Raw genomic sequence first — 23,172 nt, forward strand, 5'->3', positions numbered from 1 at the left:
AGCCACCCAATGATATTTCAACATTTTCGTAGCCACGCAGAAATAATAGTAGAACGACACCGCCAAGTAATAGAAGGAGGAAAAGACGTTATCCATCCCTATAGTAAGTTCAGGTAAAAAATCTTCACCATTATTAAAACTAAAAAGCGAAAACATTTTAAACTATGACATACTACGCCATTTCTTTGGAAATCTGATTAATATAAGATTCAATTTAAATTGAATTTTCAGTTTATTTTGGTGCAGTTTTATGATCGTCATAAACATTAGCCACATTGTTTGCTCGACCTTCCGACTTTGCTATATCCTGGAGACAGAAGAAGGCCCAAGACTTCATGTCGTAGATTCCGTATTACTTGGTCTACACGCTGTGTGTTTTATCGACATGTGTATTAATTTCAAAATGGGTTATCGAAATGTCGAAAAGAATATTGTGGTGAATCGACGCAGAATTATTTGGTGAGTGATTTATTACAAAACCATTACCACTCATTAGGCCGATCAATCAACTCACCGCGAAATGCGCGTAGTCGCCGAAGCGAAGCTTTACCAAAGTCCGTGGCCTCTACACATACCTATGTTGCCATACTTCACCTGCCAAGCTGCAGAAGTAAATCATGTGAAAAGTAAATAGGATGTTTTCAGTAATTCATTTGCTTCAATAGATATCTATTGCAATACGCGTATCTTTTGGATTCTTAAATTTTATTTAAAAAAAAACAACATAATAATCTGTTTATAACATTTAATTAATAATTTGTCACCGAAAAATTCTTCAAAATACTTTCCACTTTCAAGATTTTCATTAGTCAACATATTACTGTGGGTTTCCAATACCGAAACATTTGTATTTACATAAATTGTCGTCTCTCTTATTCTTCATTTTTTTGGTCGCTAATCGCCTGGACTTTTTTCAGTTTTCTTTCTTTACGATCAGGGTTTTCCAATAGGGCCCGATTCAAAGCACGTGACTCGGCACGTCGAGTACGGTTTTTTTCTAATCGCTTCTGTCTAGCATCCTCCGATTCCAAGCCTTTCGAAATAGCTTGTCAAATCCGCTGATCTAATAATCGCATCTCTCTAGCTTCTTCCGATTCTGAACTTCGCGAGATAGCGTCTCGGAGGCAATCTTTTTGTAGACGATGTTGTCTAGACGTCTCAGATTCTCGACGTCTTCGCAATGATTGATTGATTCTATGTGACTCTAAACGTTCGATCCTTTCTGGGCTTCTTTCCATTGACCTACGCAATGCTTGCCTTAAACGAGATTCTGTCAGGCGTTTTTCTCTAGCTTCTTGAGTTTCATTCGCTCGCCTTAATCTTTCTATCTTCGCTTTCTTAGAATATGATGAAAGTTTCGACTTTCTTCTAGGCATGATGTTCATATAAATATGCACTAAATTAAAGATATCGAAATATAAGTATTTCATAGAAATTAATATTGTAAAATGCAAAGGACGTAAATGCGGACGAAATTCATGAAGTAATCAACTGAAATAGAATTAAATCAAAACAGTATAAAATAATTACAGAAGCAAAAATGTCATTTTACTTATACAATACCGGACAACTATCTGTAATCAGTGACAGCACGACTGACCAGGACGCTGACCAGGAACTGACCAGGACGCTGGCCAGGGAGGGACGCAACAGGTCTGTGAATGAGTCTCACATAACCCTGTTTCTCCTCTTCCTAGACATGGTAAAAAAGGAGGCTCCATAGAAATTTTGCCCAGGGTGTTACTGGAGCTAAAACGGTCACTGTCTGCAATATTATTTGCTAGTGTTTAATGACTCGAAGGTGAGCACAGCAGCTAAGCATCAGTAATTTCTGCATTTTAAGCGGGGACAGTGTGTGAGGTTAAGGACTAAAGGATGCCTAATACCAGTGAGGCCAAGATTGTTAAAATAATTTAATGCTTTAAAAGAACAGTGGTTCCAGAAAAGTGGAAGATAGTTTTATTAAGTTGTTACACGTTTTTTACTTTTAACTTTTTTAAACATACCATTTTAGTTAATCCTAAAAATCTTCCTGCATGGGATGGGGCAGTCCTGCTGTCAGGCAGTCTATTTTAGGGTCTCTGAGAAGCCAACATGGTTTAACAAAAAACTTGTAAAACCATTTTTTTTAATGTCGCAAATGTCCTGCTATCGCAAAAAAATGGTCAACACCGCAAACCACTATTGAACATTTATTAGAATGTTCAAGTGTTCGAGTGCAGTTCAATGAACTTATTGGATTTATGTCGAATTTATAAATCTATGTGTATGAATTTAGGGTTTAAATAAAAATCACCTAATTTCGTTAACGACAAGGACTGACAAATCTTACTAATTTTATAAATGCGAATGTTTAGATGGATGGATGTTTGTTTAAAGGTATCTTTGTAACGGCTCAATGGATCTTGATGAAATTAGGTACAGAATATTACGTTTTTATTTTAATTCCGCGCGGACGGAATCGCGGTCTAGTTATACATAAAATAAAACAATACAATATCTTTGCAAATATAGAACAAAAGCGTCGATTACACAAAAAACATCAAAATGTATCACAACATTTCCATGTCACAATACCATTTAACTTAATTATTAGTAAAATAATATAATTAATAAAACAATTCCGGTCCGGTAAAACGCAAACAAATTTGTAAATGTCAAGATTGTCATGTCAATGTCCATTAATCTCAATGACAACCACAAACAGCTTGTGTTGCCTTCCCACAATCCCTAATAGGGATTCGCTATAATTTATTCAACACCATTTTTATTCAATTGATTGCTGTAGCTTGGTTTTTAAAAATTATAATAAATTTTAAATTTCTCGTAAATAGGCATTATTTACGGGGCTGGTTTGTGGTGGACTTCGTATCGTGCCTGCCGCTGGCATACGTGCTGCTGCATACGGAGCTGATCGGCTACCGCTATCTTCTACTCGGACACCTGATGGCGACGCTCCGAGTGCTGCGGATCGCCACCGTTGTTCGCAACTTGAAGCCTTTTATGCTGGTGGCTATAACATATAAAATTCATTACTATATTGTCTGACTTGTGGATTTATTTCTCACAAAATACAATAAAAGAAAAATAACGCCACAAATAGGTTAACTTTATTTCTTTCTGTATTTAAAGTTGTTCACGGAGTCGTACATCTGGCATCGCACGGTGCGACACACGCTGCTCTTTCTTATCTCAGTGCACTGGACCAACTGTATCATTTACATACTACCTGCTCTCGGTTATTACTGTAAGAATTGCTTTACAGTTACTATTTTAACTGTTTAATTTTGACGAAAATTTAACCATACTGAGTATACAGAAATGTATAGAAAACGCACACTATTTTTAATTTAGGGACGGGCAAGATGCCCAGGCAGTACACGCTGTTTCTCAACAGCACGAGCGGCGACCTGTCGTCCTATTCTCCCAGCGTGCGCTACAACAAGGCGCTCTTCATCACCCTGAGCGCGTTAGTCGGTTAGACAACAATATTTTAAAGATTAGGTATTCAACATATTTTTAAGCTTGAGGTGGAAGTGAATAATTCCCGCATTTACGAAACTTCAGTTCCTCTAGTGTGGCAGGTGTTTGCGTTCGTTGTCAGATTGCTTAACATTAAACGAACCACTACTGGTTCTTCTACACTAAAAGTCTATTTCCATCTTAAGTTTCAAATTGTGGCTACCTTAATATATGTTTCCTTTTCAGGAGTAGATCCTTCAATGCTCAAAGTTTCAACAGTTGAAGAGTTTGTCTGCTATTCCCTTATCGTATTTTACGGAGCAATGTTTATGGTGTACACGTTAAGTGAGTTCTAGCACACTTATGATAATTAAATTTATTTCTGAACGAAATGATTAATGATCGTGCCTAAACGCTTACTACTTTCGTAATGTTTAAATCAAATGTTTTAAACTATTGCAGTTTTCCTGTTGAAGATATATATGACATATTATAACTCTGCTACGCGATACCATGGACTTCTCAGTCAGATGGAGGTGATGAGAACTTCGTGATACTATTTCTAAACTACGTTTTATAATGCCGTATTTTAAAATATGATTTTCGTAATGTTCTCGTTCTTCGTCTCGACATTTACTGCCTTTACAGAATATAAAAGAAAATAAAGGATCACAAGAAGTTTATAGGATATGTCTCGTTTGTACTTTCTTTCCATTGATTTACTAAAATGATTACCGCAACGTTAGTCTATTTGTCATGTTTATTTTTTTTTAAATGTTTATTAGGCGTACATGCAACATAAACAGCTCCCAGCTCAACTGAAGATACGTCTGAGAGAGTTCTACAGGTACAGATACCAGGAGCAGTACTACAAGGAGGACGATACACTAGAATGTTTATCAGGTTATTTTTGGAGATTTTAAGAAATCATTTGTCACTGAAGATGTTTAGGAGACTATTTCAAATAACAACATAGCAATGTTGCTACAGTTTGTAACAACAAATCGGAAACCATACCATTATTTAAAAAATCCCGCGCTTTTAGTGTAAAGTAAATATCAACTCGTAATAAACACATAGTAAACATAGATTCAATTTAGGAATTTTCGATTTATGAGAAGTTCCCCAACAACGCTTTACAGAAATTATTTTACTTTTGTCCAGATCAATTACGTCACGAGATAATTTTGCACACGTGCTACAAGCTGGTGAACCGCCTGCCTCTGCTAGAGGGGCTGTCGGCGAGCGTGGTTGGTGCGGTGATGGGCTGCCTCAAGCCTGAGGTGTACCTACCCAATGATCTCGTGATGCGAGCGGGTGATAACGGGGATTGCATGTACTTTATAGCTAATGGAACGGTCGCTGTTTATTCTTTGAAGGGAGTTGAGGTTACTATACGTTTAAAATAGTTTATTTTTAAAAGTTGGATTCGATTATTCAGGTTTATAATCTATATGTAGCACACAGTGCATCGTATACACGTACGACGTTATTTTAGCTATAAGTGAGGCTGTGGCTATCCACTTCCCTGTTTCCTTTAGTACCTTTCTTTAAGAACAAAACTCTAGGGATTGCAGATCATTTATCATCACCTGAACCACTTCATTTGTATCTCCATTCTATATAGATTTGCCACCTAGAAGATGGTGACCACTTCGGCGAGGTGGCACTATTGATGGCGGATAGCAAGCGCGTCGCCACCGTCGTGTCAGTGGAGATCACGCAGGTCTACCGGCTCGACGCTGTTAACTTCCGGTATTATTCATATAGTAACTTAGACAACTAAAGCGAAGTACTGAACACTGTAGGAGCCTAGATCAAACAGTGGACTGATATATCCTATTAAAAACTTAAATTAATGAACATATTCTTCAAAGGCTTTAAATAATCTTATGTTTTCAATTGAAATTTTACAGAACTTAAAACTGTTCTTAAATTTAATAAATAATATATAATTTTTACTCAACAAATTAATGTAAATATATCTTGGAAATATCAAAAATGTGGGATACCATTATTCACATAAGATTGATTTAAAATTGCTATAAGTGTGGACTAGTAATTAGCTGTATGTTAACTATCTTGTTAATGATACTGTTGTTTTCTAGCTGTAAGTCTGCCATGTAAATAAAAAAAAAAAATAATAAAAGCACACTACATTTTGCAGACAAATAGTAAAGACAAACCAAGTTCTATACAATCGGTTGCAAGAGCTGGCAGCTCAACGGATGCATGAGACTGTGGTATTGGATGATGAGTTCCGTAGACAGCGGGAGAAGCGTGTGGAACTAGATGCCTCTGCTACCACATTACTCAGCTAATGTGATCATGAAAACATTGACAATTTTTACAATTTTATCCTCTGTCTTAAGTAAAATATGGACACAAGATTGTAGATTTTTCACTGATTAAGAAGTTCTTATACTTTTAAGTTTAACCATTTGAAATATCAATAAAATAATATTAGAATGAGTTATTTATTGTTCCCATTTTTTCTATCATTATTTAAAATTTCATCTTATACACTGTCTGGGGGTATTGGCTTTTACTTTGGAGCCTGGTATCTAAGTATAAGTCATATTTTGATGTCAATAAATGAAATGTAAAGTTATGAAATAATGTATTTAATTTTTCTTATAATAAACAAGAAATCACTTTCATTAATCATAACTGGTTCAACATTTTCGAGAAATAGACACTATATCATACTTATATACTACGTTTTTGTCACACATATATGCCAACCCATAACAATAGAAATAGAACACCAAAGCCGGAAAACAAAGACGCGACGAGTGACAGCAAAAGTTCCTTGAAGAGATCTCTGGTTGATTTCGTGCTTGTTACTTCATATACGAAGAACCACGCCATGAAGAAAATGCCGATACCGAGCAGTAGTAAAGTGAGATGTGGAAACACGCCCGGGTTTATCGGCGACGTGTATCGAACCATTGATTCTATTTCCAACTAAAAAAAATATATACTTTTAAAACATTGTACTTAATTGAAACCTAATGAACTATATATTGTTTACTTACGCTCATTTTGAAGATTCCTAGTGAGAATTATTGCAAAAACAAAACTTTGCACCACCGGCAAGAACGCTAAAGTCAACGTCAGAAGAAATTAGGATACGTCATACGTTTGATAACTTTTTGACAACCACGTAGATGAAATAACCGATGAATATTATTTCTTTAACCTACTCTTATATAAAATGGATTAAAAATTATATTAAATATACATATACATCAGGTAAGAAAAACGAAATAAGAAGGAGGTATTAAAACATCGCTTTTTTTTTAGTTTTAAACTGAAAACTGGTAACCGATGACACTGACACTGACATTTAGTGTAAGATTGAATGACATTTGTCCTATCAGTCAATTTCAATATTAAAATAAAAGCAAAGAGATGTTATTTTATGTCTTTATAACCTTTATTGTGTGGTAAATGTTGTAGCATTTTGATTTAAGTAACAATGTAAAACATAAGTTAATTTTACGATACAAGCAATGAATTCCAAATGCTTTATAATGAATATCAATAACATAAATGGACAGAGTGGTGGAGGTGACACAAAACCTCCCCTACCTAAGGAAAAGGTTATTTCTTATGAAGAGAAATCAGTAGGGTCTACGGTGTTTTTTAAGTGCGAAGCATGTCCGTACATGGCACTAGCGGAGGATGATATAAAATTCCACCTTTTCACTGTCCACCCAGACTTGGCTAAAACTAATGGCCTCGCCGACAATATTCAGATCTCTTGCCCCGGTTGCACGAGCGTGTTCGATGCGGAGGAAACTCTAAGAAATCACCTTCGTAACCATCATAAAATGGGTATCAAAGATGTCAGAAAGATGGTAAAAAGTCTAGTACAAATAGCACTTAAAAATGCGAAATTAAAAAAAGAAGATAAAAAGACCGAAGACCCACCTCCTTCGAATCAACAGGACTTAGCAGATATTAAAATTCCACAAATCATTGAAATAGTACCGGATTCTATTAATCCAAATAATGAATCTCTACCGAAAGGTGTTGCATATATATCTGTTGATGAATTGAATAGCATGAGCACACCTAACTTTGAGAAAGTTGATCCGAAAGAAGTGATTCAAGGAGCAAGCATAAACATAGTGTACAGTAATGACGTATCAACTCAGTATGTTAATGTTTCAGAGGCTGGTGTAACCAACGGAACTTGTAATCTAATTCAAGTATCAAGTGTTACTCCCGATCTCATATCATCAATACCACGTATTGCCAATGTTCTAGACAACTCACCATCACCACAGAGTAAAAAAGATAATGAATATAATAAATCACAAATTCCAGTAGCCAATGATTCTGGAACAATTTTAAATTACTCTCACACTTATGATGGTAATTCAAAGACAATTGATACAGATAAAAAATTAATAAAGCCATGTGGGATTGGTGGTTGTTATGTACGTTTAAAAGATGATAATAATATGGCTTATCATAGAAAATGTCATCAGAATGGTAAACTGCAGTGTCCGGAGTGTGCAAAAGTATGTCCCGGAGTAGATCCACTACATACACATTTGTGGAAGGTACATGCTGTTGACATGGAGTTACCTACGTGTGAAATATGTGGTTTTAAAACATTTAAAAAATATAGACTTTATAACATTCATATGAAATGTCATGGAAGTGTTAAAGCATATACATGTAAGATGGTTTATTTTAATCTAATATCTGCTTGAATATAAATAAATACAGTCAAATATATTGTCTGAAAGACTGTCAATAACTGATAGCTAGCCTCTATGGTTTTGGTAGTCAAAAACAAAATGCAATTTTAACCAATATTATGTTAATTTTCAACTGTATTTTTGAAAACTAGATAAATTTATCAGTCATACATAAATTCATACAATTTTATTAATTTCTATTTTCTGTTACATTATTGTACATTTCACAGGCACAATCTGCACTAAGTCGTTTAAGAATTCCAATCAGTTTTCAAAGCACAACTTGATCCACAAGCGAGACTCATCACCCGCACAGTGTCATATCTGTCAGAAAGAGTTCAGCAATGAGAGAAAGCTGAGAGCACACATTAATACGGTACATGACAAGCTCAGACCATTCAAGTGCTCGCATTGTGACTACACAGCTGCTAGGAAAGGAGAACTTAAGCTGCATTTAAGGTCTCACACAGGTTAGTCATGGTTTACAAGTATAATACTGTAACAAATGGTGTTTTTATATCGTAAAATTGAAGGATAAACCACTGTATTCAGTATTACATTATATATTATTAATGAAAATAGTTTTTGCCCGCAACTTCGTCCACGCGGAATTAAAAAAAAAACTTAATAAGTAGCATTTCAAATTATTTTTACAGGTGATAAACCATACTCATGCAATCAATGCAACTACCGGTCAGCAGACCACAACGCGATGCGTCGCCACAAGAGAATGCATACCAAGGAAGGTGTTTACAAATGTAAATATTGTCCATACACTGCCATACAGTCTACTATATTCACTTCGCATATGATCTCCAAACATCCTAACGTCAATTCAAGCGACGTACACTGCTGTCCATATTGTCCATTCAAATCGGTGAGCAAAGAAAAGTATGTGGTACATCTCACCACACACAGAGATAAAGAAGGTATACAGCTTCTTGTTGATATGAAGACGGGCAAAACTAACAAACCTAGCTGGACTATACCAAGTAATGAGGAGAAATCTAACAACACAACAAGTCACACAACAGATCCTAACAAAGATTCTAATCCGAACACAGTAAATACGATACCAATAGAAGTTTATGACTGTGACAGTCTCTCTGAGAGTATGCCACAAGAATATCCGAAGAACTACTGCACGACGCCCACCAGTGAAATACAAACACCTACGTACAATAGCCATGCGATGGTCACTGATCTGAGAAAGGTCGAAAGCAGTTCAGATTGTCTGATATCTGAAAGTTCTAATGACACCATGATGGATAGACATCAGTATACCCCACAAAGACAGATCCTCGAAATAACATACGACGAAAATCAATCCAATCTTCACGAGTTTTTAAACACGACAGTATCAATGGAACAGAAACTCTTACAAAACAGTAGCGTTAATTCTCTAGCTTCAAATCACTCTCCGATGAGTAATAATATAATGGGCAACTTCCCGATCCGATTACCACCAGTTCCATTATCCCTTAGGAATAATATAATGTTGAAGCCCGCCGATAAAATATCAATGCCGATGACAAAGGTCACTGGACCTATTATTAAGCCGACTCAAATTTTGCCAGTTCCTTCGTCTAGTCATTCCCCTATTAATATTAGTAGCGACCCAGAAGGAGCTCCCAAAAAGAAAGCAAAGATCTCTGTTAAAAGTAATTTGATACTAAAAGGTCCAGATCAGGAAAACATGTTTCATTCGCAACAAAAGATGGCATTTAAAAGGTTAGAAGATAACGAAAGATTCGGTTTGGGAGGTCCGGTGACTTTTAACAATTTGATAACGACTCAGTTTATGCAGCTGCAACCGGAGCCAGTGTTGAGTGAGTCACCCAACAATATAATGGCTTACCCTCAAGAGAATATGCTAGAAGATGCTGCGAGTACACCAGTTGATAATGAAATGAACGATAACCCTCAAATATTCACATTTAACCAACAAATGAACGTTAACACAATGACAATACTGCCACCTCCACCGAAAATTCAAGCAAACGACCCCAGTTATATAAAATTAGAGGCTACGATCAAACAAAATACACAATCTCCCTGCTTGGAAAGAATGTGTACAGGTCTTAATACCCAAATCATTAGTAGAGAATACAAAGCGTCCCCACCATTAGAGGAAATCCATAAAAATATTAAAAACGAAGTGAAATCTGATTCATTTTATAACATGGGTATAAATAATACGAGCAATAATCCATCTATGATTGATCAATATTTAATGGATATGGGTGAGCAATACTCGGGACATATGGATCTGTCGAATGTCGTATTACCAGAAATATCGGATCAGCAGAACGATGTAATAGAAATAGATGACAACTCAGATGACACTAAAATGCTGCCTCGTTTCGATATGAACTTTCCACTAGAATCTTTATATCTTATGCACAATGATTTTCACTTTTTAGAAAATGATATAACATCTGACAGTATGCCTGATGTATCCGTTAATGAAATTAATCGAATGGTTACAGAAATACCTATAATAAATCAAAAGGAAGTTGTAGAAATAGTACCAGATATATCTAATAATGAATATCAAAACTTTCAAGGCAATAAAGATCCTATGATGAATACATCTGTTAGACCGATGACCAAAATTAATGTAAAAAATATAGAATTAATGAAAAATTAATCTAAAATCTATCTATATATATAAAAGAAAGTTGTGTTAGTTACACCATTTATAACTCGAGAACGGCTGAATCGATTTGACTGAAAATTGGTGGGCAGGTAGCTTAGAACCAGGAATAGGACATAGGATAATTTTTACCCCGTTTTCTTTTTTTTTTTTTATTCCGCGCGGACGGAGTCGCGGGTAAAAGCTAGTATGTTATATAATCTGTATATATATTATTTTAATGTGAATGCAATTTGTAAATATTAATATGTATGAAATACAATAAATTATTGGTGGCATTTTAAATTTGGGAAACATCAATATTTATAGAAGGGTCATTATTTGTAAAAAAATAAATTTAAGAATTGTTAAATGTTTATAAGACATTAAAAAGACTGTTATAAATAGTTTAAAAAAGTCGTTTCAATCAAAATCCTTTTTTTTAATAAGAGATTTGTGGATCTGCATGAAACAGGGATGGACTCAGGACACATACAACAATAAAAAATTAAATTAAAATATATTTATTAAAAACCATTCATATGTTTATTTTCGTCCTTTTTCAGTCTTTTATAAAAAGCAATATAATCTTTACTGTTTCTAACTTCCTGTGATTTATATAAATTCCATTCTTCACCCAGATCGTCAAATGGCGATGGATCTGTATGTACTCCTTTACCATAACCTGGACCAATAATCACCAGTAGATGTCCTGAGTCTTCATATATTCAGCAAATGCTAGTCTATTATTAAAATAACAGAATAGCAAGGCGCTAGTTTTCGCGTTTTGCAATAAACATGATGTTGCATTATCTATTGTTGGAGATGTTAAAATTAATGGAATAAAAGTAGGTGGTGCGTATTTGCACTGCCACCAAGCATGGTCAACCTCGATCCCTGTTACTGGTAAACCTGAAAATAATATAAGATTCCACTACAATTTTTTTTCTATAAAAATGCGTAAAATTTTCTGCTCTCGCAGCCTTAAAATATCTTTGCGCATTCGACTCCTAAAGTGTTACATCTGGCCCATCCTTCTTTACGGATGCGAGGCTTGGACTATAAAAGAAGACCTCAGGAAAAGTATTGAAGCGTTCGAGATGTGGACCTTTAGACGGATGTTGGCCATAAGCTGGACTCAGAAAGTATCAAACGAAGAGGTTCTGCGACGGGTTAATCAGAAACGGGAACTTTTGCAGACCATCAAGATGAGAAAAGTATCTTACCTCGGTCACGTGTTCAGACACGACAGATACGAACTCCTCCAACTCATCTTGATGGGAAAAGTCCCCGGTAAAAGGAGTGTTGGTCGCAGAAAAAAATCCTGGCTGCGCAACATCCGAGAGTGGACAGGGGTTACGAGTGCCGCCCAACTATTTCGCCTCGCAAGAGACAAAAGAAAATATGGAGAACTGATCGCCAACCTTCGCTAGTCGAAGAGGCACTTCAAGAAGAAGAAGAAAAATGATGTCGGTATCTGTATGAACATGTTAAGTTCTTCTAATTACTAAATTAATAGTTACCTACCAGTTGCTTCAATAATCATCCATTCTAAAAGTCCACTTCCACATCCAACACTTATGATACTATCGCATCCATTTTCAATAACACAATCACGCAAAAATTCAAAGTTCTTCTCGTCAGGAAAGACCCATAATAATTTACTTCTCTCCGGATGATCATGATATTCTGACACTATAGATCTCCAATTTCTTTCCTTATATAAATTTAATATTGAATTTACTAAACTGTTCTCCATTTCTCAAATTATATACCAAACTTTGCTTTATAATAATCAAATTTCCCTCCAATTAATACGTCTACCGAATGGCAACTAATACGGATGTATGAATTTAGATTTTACAATGACCGTGCGCAGAAACGCCGCCAGATTCTACGTCACAATACTCAATATTGTGATAGTGATGGATTTGTGAACAGGGTCGTATAAATAAATAATTAAATAATTGTGATTACCGGGACACGCACGAAACAAAGTCTCTGGCACATTTTATAAGCACTTTGAACATAAGTTCATTACTTTGAATACTGAATTGTAAATTATAATAATCAATACTTTAATTGGTCGGTGTGCTGTATATTTTTATACTGGTTAGTACAAATGTAATTCTGTATTAATTTAGGATTGCAAAATTATTTCTATCAGTATTTTATGACGCTTATGAATCCATCCCTGTACTGTTTTACCTTTAACGTTGAAACAATATCTGGCAGATGTTCAAACGAAATTTCAATAGTTTGAAATGAAACATATTAGCTAACTTCAAATGAGTTTATTTTTAGGAAAGTGTTGCGTACAGTATAATTGTATATATATATATATATATATATATATATATATATATATATATATATATATATATATATATATATATATATATATATATATATATATATATTATTGTATATATTTAATATATCAACAAAACAAGTCATACCAACGTTTTTAGATTCTCGAACTTCTTACAGTGAAGGAAAACATCGTGATGCTGCACATATCTGAGAAGAAATTCAATGATATGTGTGAAGTCAACTCGCACTTGGCCAGCGTGGTTGACTATGACCTAGTCACCACTAACTTAGGGTAGATTCTGAACCCTTCAGTGGGGAAGTATAGTGAGCTGATGATGATGACTTGTTTATTAAAAAACATTGTCAATCGTATTTTTCTATACAATGTAATGTTGAACATTTATTAAGGAAAAAAATAACATAAAAACATAGTAGATTTAATGCATTTATTTAAAAGAAAAACACGTATACAAAACTTTCTGAAGTCACAAAACCAAGCTGCTATAGTCATTGAATTTTTAAACATTCGATTAATTAATTTTCAACGTTACAAAAACCGTAATCCAATTAAATAGATGTTGCGTTATCTTAAAATAATATACTTGAGATCAACATATGAAAGAGATCACAAACATCAGTCGTAGTTATAAATCTATAAGTTCTCAACGAACGAGAAATTTGTTTACAAATTCTTTTTTTTATCACATAAATTTTTTTTTGGCAGACGAAGCTTTACGCAAAATCCCAAAATTTCATTGAAAATAAACCATGAGTGAAAAAAAATTTCTACTCTGGCAATGTATTATATATATTTTTTTCAAATACAAACAGTCTTCTGATTATTGCCATTACTAAATGGTAACATTGTGTTGAATTAAGTATTTATTTGAATAAAGGGTATTTTTGTGATGTTCTAAAAATATCCTATAAAAAAATAAGTAAAACAAATTATTATGTTAAATACAATAAAATAAGACTTGTCCTTTCTAATACAGAATGCCCGTAACCTTTTAAAGGAACAGTTATATTTAAATGCAATTAAACGACAAATAGATTCAGAAACATTATTATTCTACAACGGACGACCTTATTTTTAATTAATTAATAATAAATTTCGAAAAAAAGAAAAAAAACCGAATTCAAATGAGATCAAATGCCAATTTAAAAATTTTGGTCCTTCGAGCCATATAAACTTTAAAATAACAACGTTTCTAAATCTCACTGGACTACAATTATAAAAAAAATAATAAAATTTCACAGCTAAATATATCTTTAAACTATACACGTCTTGGACGTTCTTAAAAGCAACAATGTTAGTAATAATTATGACTGATTTTAGGATCCTTAATGTAGATAATAAACATTTGACATTTCATAACTAAACATTGCATTAAAAAGTCCAAAAAGACACATCATTATTATTTAATCTGTATCATGATTATATCCCATACAAATACATACAACAAACTCGACGCCCCCACACAATAACCCCGTAATAAGAAAAATCAAATTTTTCAGGAGAAGCAAAAAACCGTATTTCTTTAATAACTTCATCAATTAATTAATTAAGAAACGGCTTAACTCACGTTTGATCGTCCGGTGACGGCACCGACTAGTTTCGGACCCATCGGGGGTCCATCTTCAGTGCGAGACGCGACGCGACCGCGAAGTCTTCGGATTAAACACTCGCCCTGAATATGGGTCCGAAACTAGTCGGTGCCGTCACCGGACGATCAAACGTGAGTTAAGCCGTTTCTTAATTAATTAATTATGATGTCTCACAAAAGTTTAAACAATTTAACTTCATCAATACAAGAATCTTTTAGATATCAAAAACAAAGGTAATTTTTATAGCTACATTGTATTTAATTTTAATTCATATATTCCGGGCGTATTCTGTGCTATGAAGGAAAAATTAAAATACCGGAAATAAAAAAAAATCTGTTTCAATAATGACTTTTTATCTCCGTAATTAATATTAATAAAAATATAAAAAAATCACAACGTGTAATAAGACATTTAGATGTCGAATTCGACGGAAAAGCAAAAACTCGGTAAGAGTGCATTACGGGATTATTCGATTGGGGCGTCGACAATCATAATATGAAGTCATATTTACCACCTAAGACGAGTTTATATATATACATAGTGATATATTGAATTCAAAGATACATATCAAATATTTATATAAAATATGTTGTATATTAAAAATAAAAAAAAATCACTCAGATAATCAATTTTGAGTTAATTAATTATTTTAAAATTATATGTATGCAGTAGATTTTTTAGTATACCATTTCAATGATATTTTACGTTTAAAATAAACGATTTAATTAATTTCTCATATCAGTAATTCCTGTATCCGTCTCACGCATAAAATCACCACATTCAGCCTTTAGTTCCAATCATATCTGTAATTAAAAAAAAATTCAAAACTCTTAAAAAGTAACTTACGAAATGACATATTAAAGCTGTATTAGCTTTTGGTCATAAATATAAAACTTCGTATGCAAAAAAACATGGATTCCGAAACATGGAAACATGGATCTGACCAGAAAAGAGTGACAATGGAGATGACGACAGACATATTGATTTGGAGGAAGAAAACCTGGTGCGCCATCCTTACGTAAGTGGGACAAGGTCAAGATGATGAAGAATATCTGACCCAATGGTCATAAATTAAATATGACAGTTCACTAGCGCACTACTGTCAATGTCAAAATAGTGTCACGTCCTTTTCACACTCGTCATTTTTTTTTCTTTTATGCTATTATCTATGTCCATGAAGGAATTACTTGTTTACTGACAAAACCAACCGCGATTGCAGCACTCATCTGATCAGATTTTCAAGGTTGGACTATATTTTTTAAACCAATACAGCTGTCACTGTCATATTTCCCGCCATAAAACTGTCATGTGTATAGACTTTCCCGTTTTTTAGCCGACTTCAAAAAGAAGGAGGTTATCAATTCGACTGTTTTTTTTTTTTTTTTTTTTTTTTTTATGTGTGTTACCGCGAAACTCGGTCCCTGGTGGTCCGATTTTGATAAAAATTATTTTAATCGAAAGGAAGTGCTTGCAGGTGGGTCCCATTTTTTTGTTTTTTTTTTTAAATAACTAGAAGACTAGTAGATTTTGAATATAGCTTCAAAATTTGTTGCGGAAATTAGGGACATTTTTGCTTTCAGCGCTTACGTAGGCTAAACTATAGGACCTACATAAAAATAATGTATGGTGAATTGTAGCTCTTTAAATGTGCTAAATAAAAGTCCGCGATAGCATATATCTATCTTTTATAGTTTTCTCACAATAACCATTTTTTTCTTTAGAAACATTAATTAAATTCATGCCCTATTTCCGACGCTATTATTCAAGTTCAGTATTAACCCTTATGTAAATAAATATGTTCATTATCAAGAGAATTAAATGTAGATTATATTTGCAATTGAAACTATATCATTCTGTCTAATAGTTTAGGAGATATCGTAAGAATAAAATTACGCGGAAACGAAAAATGCTACATCGCGTTACAATGAATAGCACAAATTTGCTTTCTGGGCTTACGTAGGTCAAACTATATGACCTACATTAAAATGATGTATCGAGTAATTATAGATCCTTAAATTTGCTAAATAAAAGTCTCAGGTGGCATATATCTATCATCTATGGATGTCTCACAAAAACCATGTTATTATGAACAAACTTCGATTAAATTGCACACGAAAAACAGCGTCGTAAGCTTACGGCGCTATTATATTATATTCGATATGAATCCTTATCCAAATAAATATGTTTGATGGCTAGAGTATTAAATGCAGATTACATTAGCCTTTAAACTATGTAATTCTGATCAATAGTTTGGAAGATATTAAATTATTAAAAACTACGCGCATTCGAAAAATGCTACTGCGGCGCGCGGCTGGACAAAATTAAAGGCACGTTACGATGTATTAGTTCGTTAATTTTCAATTTGTATACCAATTTTGATAATTATTTCATTGTTTAAAGGATAAGTGGTTATCTGGTGTATTCTAAATTAGTTTTTTAATTGAAGTACACACATATTAAATAGGAAAGTCCTTTTCTTTATTTGTCTTATTTATGTCCTCATACGTATTAAGGAAATTTGTAATTAAACTTCAAATTCACTAAAAATTGAGAAATAAAACAAACATTTTAAGAAAAAAGAATAGCCGACTTCAAAACAAAAAAAACTATCTCAAACAAAATGCGCTCAAAAGTAACTTAAAAAAAAACAATTTCAAACAAAATGCACTCAAAAGTAACGTAAAAAAACAATTTCAAACAAAATTCACTCAAAAGTAACATAAAAAAACAATTTCAAACAAAATGCATTCAAAAGTACCATAAAAAACAATCTCAAACAAAATACACTAAAAAGAAACAAAATAATGTCATGAAAACTTCTTTCTTTCTTTCTTCTCTCTTTCAAAAACCCTCTAAACTCTAAAGAAAGTTCTCTTCTTTCTTGTAACATGTCTATATTGTATAATTATTGTTATTTTGGAGTCGGTTTCGGCCTAAGTAGGGACATAAACGTAAGTATGTCTAATACATCTCAAATATAAAATGTCACCTATTTACTTCGGCCGACACCGACTGCGAAATAACAATAATTATACAATATAGACATGTTACAAGAAAGAAGAGAACTTTCTTTAGAGTTTAGAGGGTTTTTGAAAGAGAGAAGAAAGAAAGAAAGAAGTTTTCATGACATTATTTTGTTTCTTTTTAGTGTATTTTGTTTGAGATTGTTTTTTATGGTACTTTTGAATGCATTTTGTTTGAAATTGTTTTTTTATGTTACTTTTGAGTGAATTTTGTTTGAAATTGTTTTTTTACGTTACTTTTGAGTGCATTTTGTTTGAAATTGTTTTTTTTTAAGTTACTTTTGAGCGCATTTTGTTTGAGATAGTTTTTTTTTTAGTCTATTATCTACATAATTTTACACCCTTGAACACATTTGAAAAATGAATTTATGTCACCTATAGATTAAAAATACCGAGTACAGAGTCAGGATACGAAACCGATTAAACTGCAGCGCGGTGTAAGACAGGGTGATGTAATTTCTCCGAAACTCTTCACCGCCGCGTTAGAAGACGTTTTCAAAGTCCTCGATTGGAAAGGACTTGGCATCAACATTAACGGCGAGTACATCACGCACTTACGCTTTGCCGATGACATTGTAGTCATGGCTGAGACCATGGAGGGACTCGGTACAATGCTCGATGACCTCAATAGAGCCTCCGAACGAGTGGGTCTAAAAATGAACATGGACAAGACGAAGGTTATGTCGAATATCCATGTTCCACCCACTCCGATAACCATCGGAGGCCATACTCTCGAAGTTGTCGACGAATATGTCTACCTGGGGCAGACTGTCCAGCTAGGTAGGTCCAACTTCGAGAAGGAGGTCAACCGCCGAATCCGACTCGGATGGGCAGCGTTCGGGAAGTTGCGAGATATCCTCTCGTCCCAAGATCTACCGCAGTGTCTCAAGACGAAAGTCTTTGACCAGTGTGTGTTGCCAGCGATGACTTACGGTACTGAGACGTGGCCCCTCACTGCGGGCATCATTAGGCGGCTCAAAGTCGCTCAAAGGGCAATGGAGAGGGCAATGCTCGGAGTCTCTCTGCGAGATCGCGTCAGAAATGATGTGATCCGCAGCAGAACCAAAGTAACCGACATTGCCCGAAGAATTGCAAACCTTAAGTGGCGATGGGCTGGCCACATTGCCCGCAGAACGGACGGCCGATGGGGCAGAAAAGTCCTAGAGTGGCGGCCACGGACAGGTCGACGCAGCGTGGGTAGGCCTCCTGCAAGGTGGACCGATGACCTGGTCAAGGTTGCGGGAATGCACTGGATGCGGGCGGCACAGGACCGGGCATTGTGGCAATCGATGGGGGAGGCCTACGTCCAGCAGTGGACAAATCCAGGCTGATAATGATAGATTAAAAATAACTTACCCTTTATATTTTATGCCTCCGTATCCGCACCCGGTGACACTTGGCTCAACATTTGTTTGTCGTTGGTCAGTATCATTTTGTAGAGCTCCACATTCTTTATGGGCGGCCTCGAATGGAACTCATTCAAGTCACTGTTCTCTTTCAACTTCATCATCTTCTGCTCGTCTATCGGCGGGAGTGGGATCTCTTTGGAAGTCCTCATCAAGTTAGCTCGACGTATCTTATGTACGTAGCCATACTCCGGAGCGGGACTGGCCGCTTTCTTCTCACAATCAGTATTCCTCTTCTCAACAATAACACTTTCTCTTGCATTATTTGCTTCTAGAATGTACGATTTATCTATAAATTCTTTATCGGTTTGTTTTTTATCTTTACAATCTTTTGTATCAATATCAACTTCGATATACATATGTTTTTCTATGACTTCTTGTGTTAAAATTGGTAGTTGTTCGAGTATTTCTAGTTTATTTATTTCTGTCGCTCCATTCTTGTCTATATGTTGTTCACTTTGTCCGTTCGTGTTTGCGACTTGTTTGAGGGCGCCCTCGTCGCATTCGACGGCGGTGGCGGGAACGTACTCGGGGTGGGTATTCCTAATGTGACGCTCCAGATTGTCCTTCCTTCTGAAGCGTCTGTTGCATACTTTGCAGCGAAACGGTTTCGAATCTACATAAAAAATTGGAATAGATTTTTTTAAAATATTTTTATCATACACACATATATACTATTAAATATACCACAGATATACAAAAAAACACTTTATTTTATATACAAAGTACTCTATGGACTGTAGTCATAGCAACATAGTAATTTAACGTTTAAGTTTTTGTTATGTACGTTTTATTTTTTTATTTTACGCAGTAATTCAACGTATAAGTAATTTTATTCATGAAATAATTCATAACAAAAAAGCAATTTTTTTTAAATCTCTACAATGACGCAAAATTTTGACAGATGAGCCTACGTTGGCGCTAGAGCCACCTACTTCGAGCTTTCAGTCTATCTCCCAATTAGAGACATTACGTAAAACATACCATTATTAGAAAGAAAGAAATTTCATTTATTATCACACAGATACAAGAAAAAAAAAAAGACTACATTACGCTAAAAATAGTTTATAATAAGCAGTCCCTTGGCAAGCAGAGTATACTGACCGGAGTGCACGGCGGCGTGTCTTCGCATGTCCTTGCCGGAGTGAAAGGCTTGAGGACAGCGCGGGCACTGGTGTGAGCGCAGCGCCCGCGCCGCCGCCGGCTGCACACAGCAAGCTCCCGAACCACCACATCCTTCACAACCACACTTCTTCACTGCTGGGACAATATGAAATTATCACCTCAGTATAAGTCCCTATTGAAGGACTCGGAGCCTACCTTAAGTTAAGGGTGACTAGGCCATAGTCAACGCTGGCCCAGTACGAGTTGACTTCACACATATCATTGAATTTCTTCTCAGATATGTGCAGCATCACGATGTTTTCCTTCACAGTAAGAACGTCAGATGTACATGATTAAATCGAGAATCGAAAAACACATTGGTACATGGCAGGATTCGAACCCAGAGCATGCAGATTACAGCTCAAGTGCTTACTCTGAGCTACCAACACTCTTAATTTAATACATAGCTATAAATACCAAGTTATTGCTAATGTGGATAAAACGTTTAGAAATTACAGTACTTATTACAGACCTCAAAAAAAGGAAGCTATCAATTTGTCTTTGTCTTTATTTTACAGCTTTTAATATGAAATAACACACATAAAAAAACAGTCAAATTGTTAACCTCCTTCTTATTGAATTCAGCTAAAAAGAGGACAAACAAGCAATAGCTAACTTGTCATTAAGTAACAAACAAACAGCCACACTTTTAGTCAAAAATTACCAGATTTATCTAATAATACTAAATGCAGAGCGAGACTTAGTCACTCATTTACTTTAGTAATAAAAAATCTGACATACTCTCATGTTTGGCAACATGTTTCCTATAATTGGAGCCATCTCTGAAGCGTCGTCCGCAAGCGCTACATTGATACGGTCTCTCCTCCGTGTGAGTCAGGCTGTGCTTGCGCAATGATGTCAAATTGTTGAAACCTTTGTTACAAACTGTACACGCATATTTTTTCTCTTCTGAAACAAACAGGGTAATTATTACAAGAATAGACAAATTTTTTATAAAAATAGTCTGGTTTAGAAATACATTATATTAAAATTATTTGTGCAATAAATAATTATTTGGTACAAGAAATAAACATAAGAATGCCATTAATCTTTTTCACAAATTAAAAATAATAAATTAATTAGTCACATATTATCACGAACCTCTATATTTGGACAGGCTATAAGCCTGATATTTTGTGCCTATTTGATCTTATCCATTTTGGCGCTGACTGTTCAATGTGTAATATCAAATAATTGAAACTAATAATGATTAAATTGACTTTCAGGAATTTCAACAGGCGCATTTGAATTGGAACTAGTCAAAAGCTATCATTTCCAAGCAGTAGCCTATCTATTTATACATCAGTGCATATTATGTATACATATATTAAATGCTATTTAAAGTAAACAGAAGCATTAGCTTACTAGTGTGCTTCAATTTGTGACGTTGCAGCTTAGACATTTGGAAGAAACTGTCACCGCACACATCACAGGCATATGTCCTTTCATTGCGGTGCACTCGCATGTGGTACTTGAAGTGGGAGTGGGTAGCAAAGCTCTGAAATATACAATTTAATTTATATTTTGAGTCTAAATTCTTTTCTCAACTTTATTGTTTGAGTTATTGTGTGCCAGAGGCCTAATTTTAGTTCCCTTATATGAAAAGGTTGGGAAGAGAATGAGGATTTGATAGAGGAGGGGATGCATAAGGGGAAATATTCTCTGTCTGTACAATGTCAGGTGATGCATCTGCAATTACGCATTTATGGGCAGTGGTCACTTCACAATTTCTGTGAATTCCAGTGGCAGCTTGCTCATTTGCCACCTTATTACATACAACAAAAAAAAAATACTTTATAAGAGATATATTTTAGTGTGGGGTGTACTTATCAAGTGCTACAACATTTAAGCAAAATATAATTTATAAATTGTTAAGATTTTCATCAATATAAACATGTTGCATGCCACTACAATTCTTTCGTATTAAGATGTGACGTATCAACTATACCGTCAACTTTAAACACATACCTTGTTACATTCCGGACATTGGTAGGGCTTTCTCTGTCCATTACAATATGCATGGTAGGCAACTTGGCTGCGGGCATGAAATCTCTTCTCACACACTGTGCATTCATAAAATTTCTCATTTTCAACTGAAAATAATTTTTAAATTGTTAAACATTTTAATATGCGAGTATTAATTATTACAGTAGTTATAGAATTGCCGTTGTACTGTTTTGCCTTTGCCTGATAAGTAACAACTAAACTTTATAGTTTTGTTAAATATATGTGACTTTTATGCTTTTTCTCAGTGATTCCACTTTGAATGTGCAGTAAGTTTACATGTTTACATTTTAAACACCCACACAAACTTTCCCTGAACACTGTAGTAATTGATTTCTAAGGAATAAGATACATGATTTGTGGAGACTATGTTTGCTCAAAGGTATTCAATAACATATTTTGGTTGACTCAGTACCTGTTACTATTCTTACATGTGATGTCTCCGGTTTTTTCTTTTTAACCAATTCCTTGGAGTCTGTTGGTGCTTCACCTGACTCTTGATCACTTCCCTCTCTCAAGCAGGCTACGCAACCAGATTTTTCAAGCAGCAGACAATTCATACATTTTACGTGACCGCAATTTTCAGTTACTAAACGATTGTCCGTCTGGTTAACAGGTTTTGAATTACGACAAATAACACAAATTTTGGGATTCATATCGGAATACATGTAATGACTTAGAGGTTACTATTGATGTCAATTTGTATTTACTTGTTTTTACATTTTATAGAAATTCTCTAAAGAATGTAAATTACTAAAGCATAATTTACGAACATTTGGTAGGCTAAGCATAACAAATATAAATTTTGTACAATTTATCTTCAAAATGAAAACTTCGTTCGG

At 34.7% G+C, this 23,172-nt stretch overlaps 5 protein-coding genes across 6 annotated transcripts; 2 read left to right on the forward strand and 3 right to left on the reverse strand.

Moving 5' to 3' along the window:
- Positions 1 to 360: 360 nt before the first annotated feature.
- On the forward strand, positions 361 to 5,783 carry LOC106711840 (potassium/sodium hyperpolarization-activated cyclic nucleotide-gated channel 2). Its single transcript, XM_045679493.1, has 10 exons — positions 361 to 459; positions 2,835 to 3,009; positions 3,133 to 3,247; positions 3,355 to 3,477; positions 3,709 to 3,807; positions 3,925 to 3,998; positions 4,248 to 4,365; positions 4,627 to 4,850; positions 5,090 to 5,217; positions 5,630 to 5,783. The coding sequence occupies exons 1-10, from the start codon at positions 386 to 388 to the stop codon at positions 5,781 to 5,783; spliced, it is 1,284 nt and encodes a 427-aa protein (XP_045535449.1). The 5' UTR covers positions 361 to 385.
- A 281-nt stretch (positions 5,784 to 6,064) lies between these two features.
- On the reverse strand, positions 6,065 to 6,601 carry LOC106711847 (transmembrane protein 258). The gene is made up of 2 exons (XM_014504254.2): positions 6,501 to 6,601; positions 6,065 to 6,429 (listed from the first exon to the last, which is right to left on the reverse strand). The coding sequence occupies exons 1-2, from the start codon at positions 6,504 to 6,506 to the stop codon at positions 6,190 to 6,192; spliced, it is 246 nt and encodes an 81-aa protein (XP_014359740.1). The 5' UTR covers positions 6,507 to 6,601; the 3' UTR covers positions 6,065 to 6,189.
- Positions 6,602 to 6,877: 276 nt separating this feature from the next.
- Positions 6,878 to 10,832, forward strand: LOC106711843. The gene is made up of 3 exons (XM_014504249.2): positions 6,878 to 8,154; positions 8,408 to 8,647; positions 8,834 to 10,832. The coding sequence occupies exons 1-3, from the start codon at positions 6,978 to 6,980 to the stop codon at positions 10,825 to 10,827; spliced, it is 3,411 nt and encodes a 1,136-aa protein (XP_014359735.2). The 5' UTR covers positions 6,878 to 6,977; the 3' UTR covers positions 10,828 to 10,832.
- A 548-nt stretch (positions 10,833 to 11,380) lies between these two features.
- On the reverse strand, positions 11,381 to 12,641 carry LOC106711810. The gene is made up of 2 exons (XM_045679418.1): positions 12,340 to 12,641; positions 11,381 to 11,724 (listed from the first exon to the last, which is right to left on the reverse strand). The coding sequence occupies exons 1-2, from the start codon at positions 12,569 to 12,571 to the stop codon at positions 11,510 to 11,512; spliced, it is 447 nt and encodes a 148-aa protein (XP_045535374.1). The 5' UTR covers positions 12,572 to 12,641; the 3' UTR covers positions 11,381 to 11,509.
- Positions 12,642 to 15,412: 2,771 nt separating this feature from the next.
- On the reverse strand, positions 15,413 to 23,104 carry LOC106711811 (zinc finger protein 557). Of its 2 annotated transcripts, none has more exons than XM_045679291.1 (7): positions 22,746 to 23,104; positions 22,295 to 22,419; positions 21,692 to 21,824; positions 21,068 to 21,235; positions 20,267 to 20,419; positions 19,113 to 19,778; positions 15,413 to 15,536 (listed from the first exon to the last, which is right to left on the reverse strand). In XM_045679291.1, the coding sequence occupies exons 1-6, from the start codon at positions 22,996 to 22,998 to the stop codon at positions 19,123 to 19,125; spliced, it is 1,488 nt and encodes a 495-aa protein (XP_045535247.1). In that variant the 5' UTR covers positions 22,999 to 23,104; the 3' UTR covers positions 15,413 to 15,536; positions 19,113 to 19,122. The 2 variants fall into 2 exon arrangements, with proteins under 2 accessions (XP_045535247.1, XP_045535245.1); XM_045679289.1 differs by having other exon boundaries at positions 20,267 to 20,422.
- Between the last annotated feature and the right edge of the window lie 68 nt (positions 23,105 to 23,172).

This window comes from Papilio machaon, chromosome 9 (genome assembly GCF_912999745.1).
Source record: "Papilio machaon chromosome 9, ilPapMach1.1, whole genome shotgun sequence".
NCBI classification, from domain to species: domain Eukaryota; kingdom Metazoa; phylum Arthropoda; class Insecta; order Lepidoptera; family Papilionidae; genus Papilio; species Papilio machaon.

Coding starts and splice junctions, on each gene's coding strand:
- LOC106711840 (XM_045679493.1), top strand. CDS start 386: ATGTGTATTAATTTCAAAATGGGTTATCGAAATGTCGAAAAGAATATT. Junction 3,478..3,708: donor CACCCTGAGCGCGTTAGTCG/GTTAGACAACAA, acceptor TTTCCTTTTCAG/GAGTAGATCCTTCAATGCTC. Junction 3,999..4,247: donor GACTTCTCAGTCAGATGGAG/GTGATGAGAACT, acceptor AATGTTTATTAG/GCGTACATGCAACATAAACA.
- LOC106711843 (XM_014504249.2), top strand. CDS start 6,978: ATGAATTCCAAATGCTTTATAATGAATATCAATAACATAAATGGACAG. Junction 8,155..8,407: donor AAGTGTTAAAGCATATACAT/GTAAGATGGTTT, acceptor TACATTTCACAG/GCACAATCTGCACTAAGTCG. Junction 8,648..8,833: donor GCATTTAAGGTCTCACACAG/GTTAGTCATGGT, acceptor TTATTTTTACAG/GTGATAAACCATACTCATGC.
- LOC106711810 (XM_045679418.1), bottom strand. CDS start 12,571: ATGGAGAACAGTTTAGTAAATTCAATATTAAATTTATATAAGGAAAGA. Junction 11,725..12,339: donor GATGATTATTGAAGCAACTG/GTAGGTAACTAT, acceptor TATTATTTTCAG/GTTTACCAGTAACAGGGATC.
- LOC106711811 (XM_045679289.1), bottom strand. CDS start 22,998: ATGTATTCCGATATGAATCCCAAAATTTGTGTTATTTGTCGTAATTCA. Junction 20,423..21,067: donor ACATGTTGCCAAACATGAGA/GTATGTCAGATT, acceptor ATATTGTCCCAG/CAGTGAAGAAGTGTGGTTGT. Junction 19,779..20,266: donor ACACGCCGCCGTGCACTCCG/GTCAGTATACTC, acceptor TTTTTTATGTAG/ATTCGAAACCGTTTCGCTGC.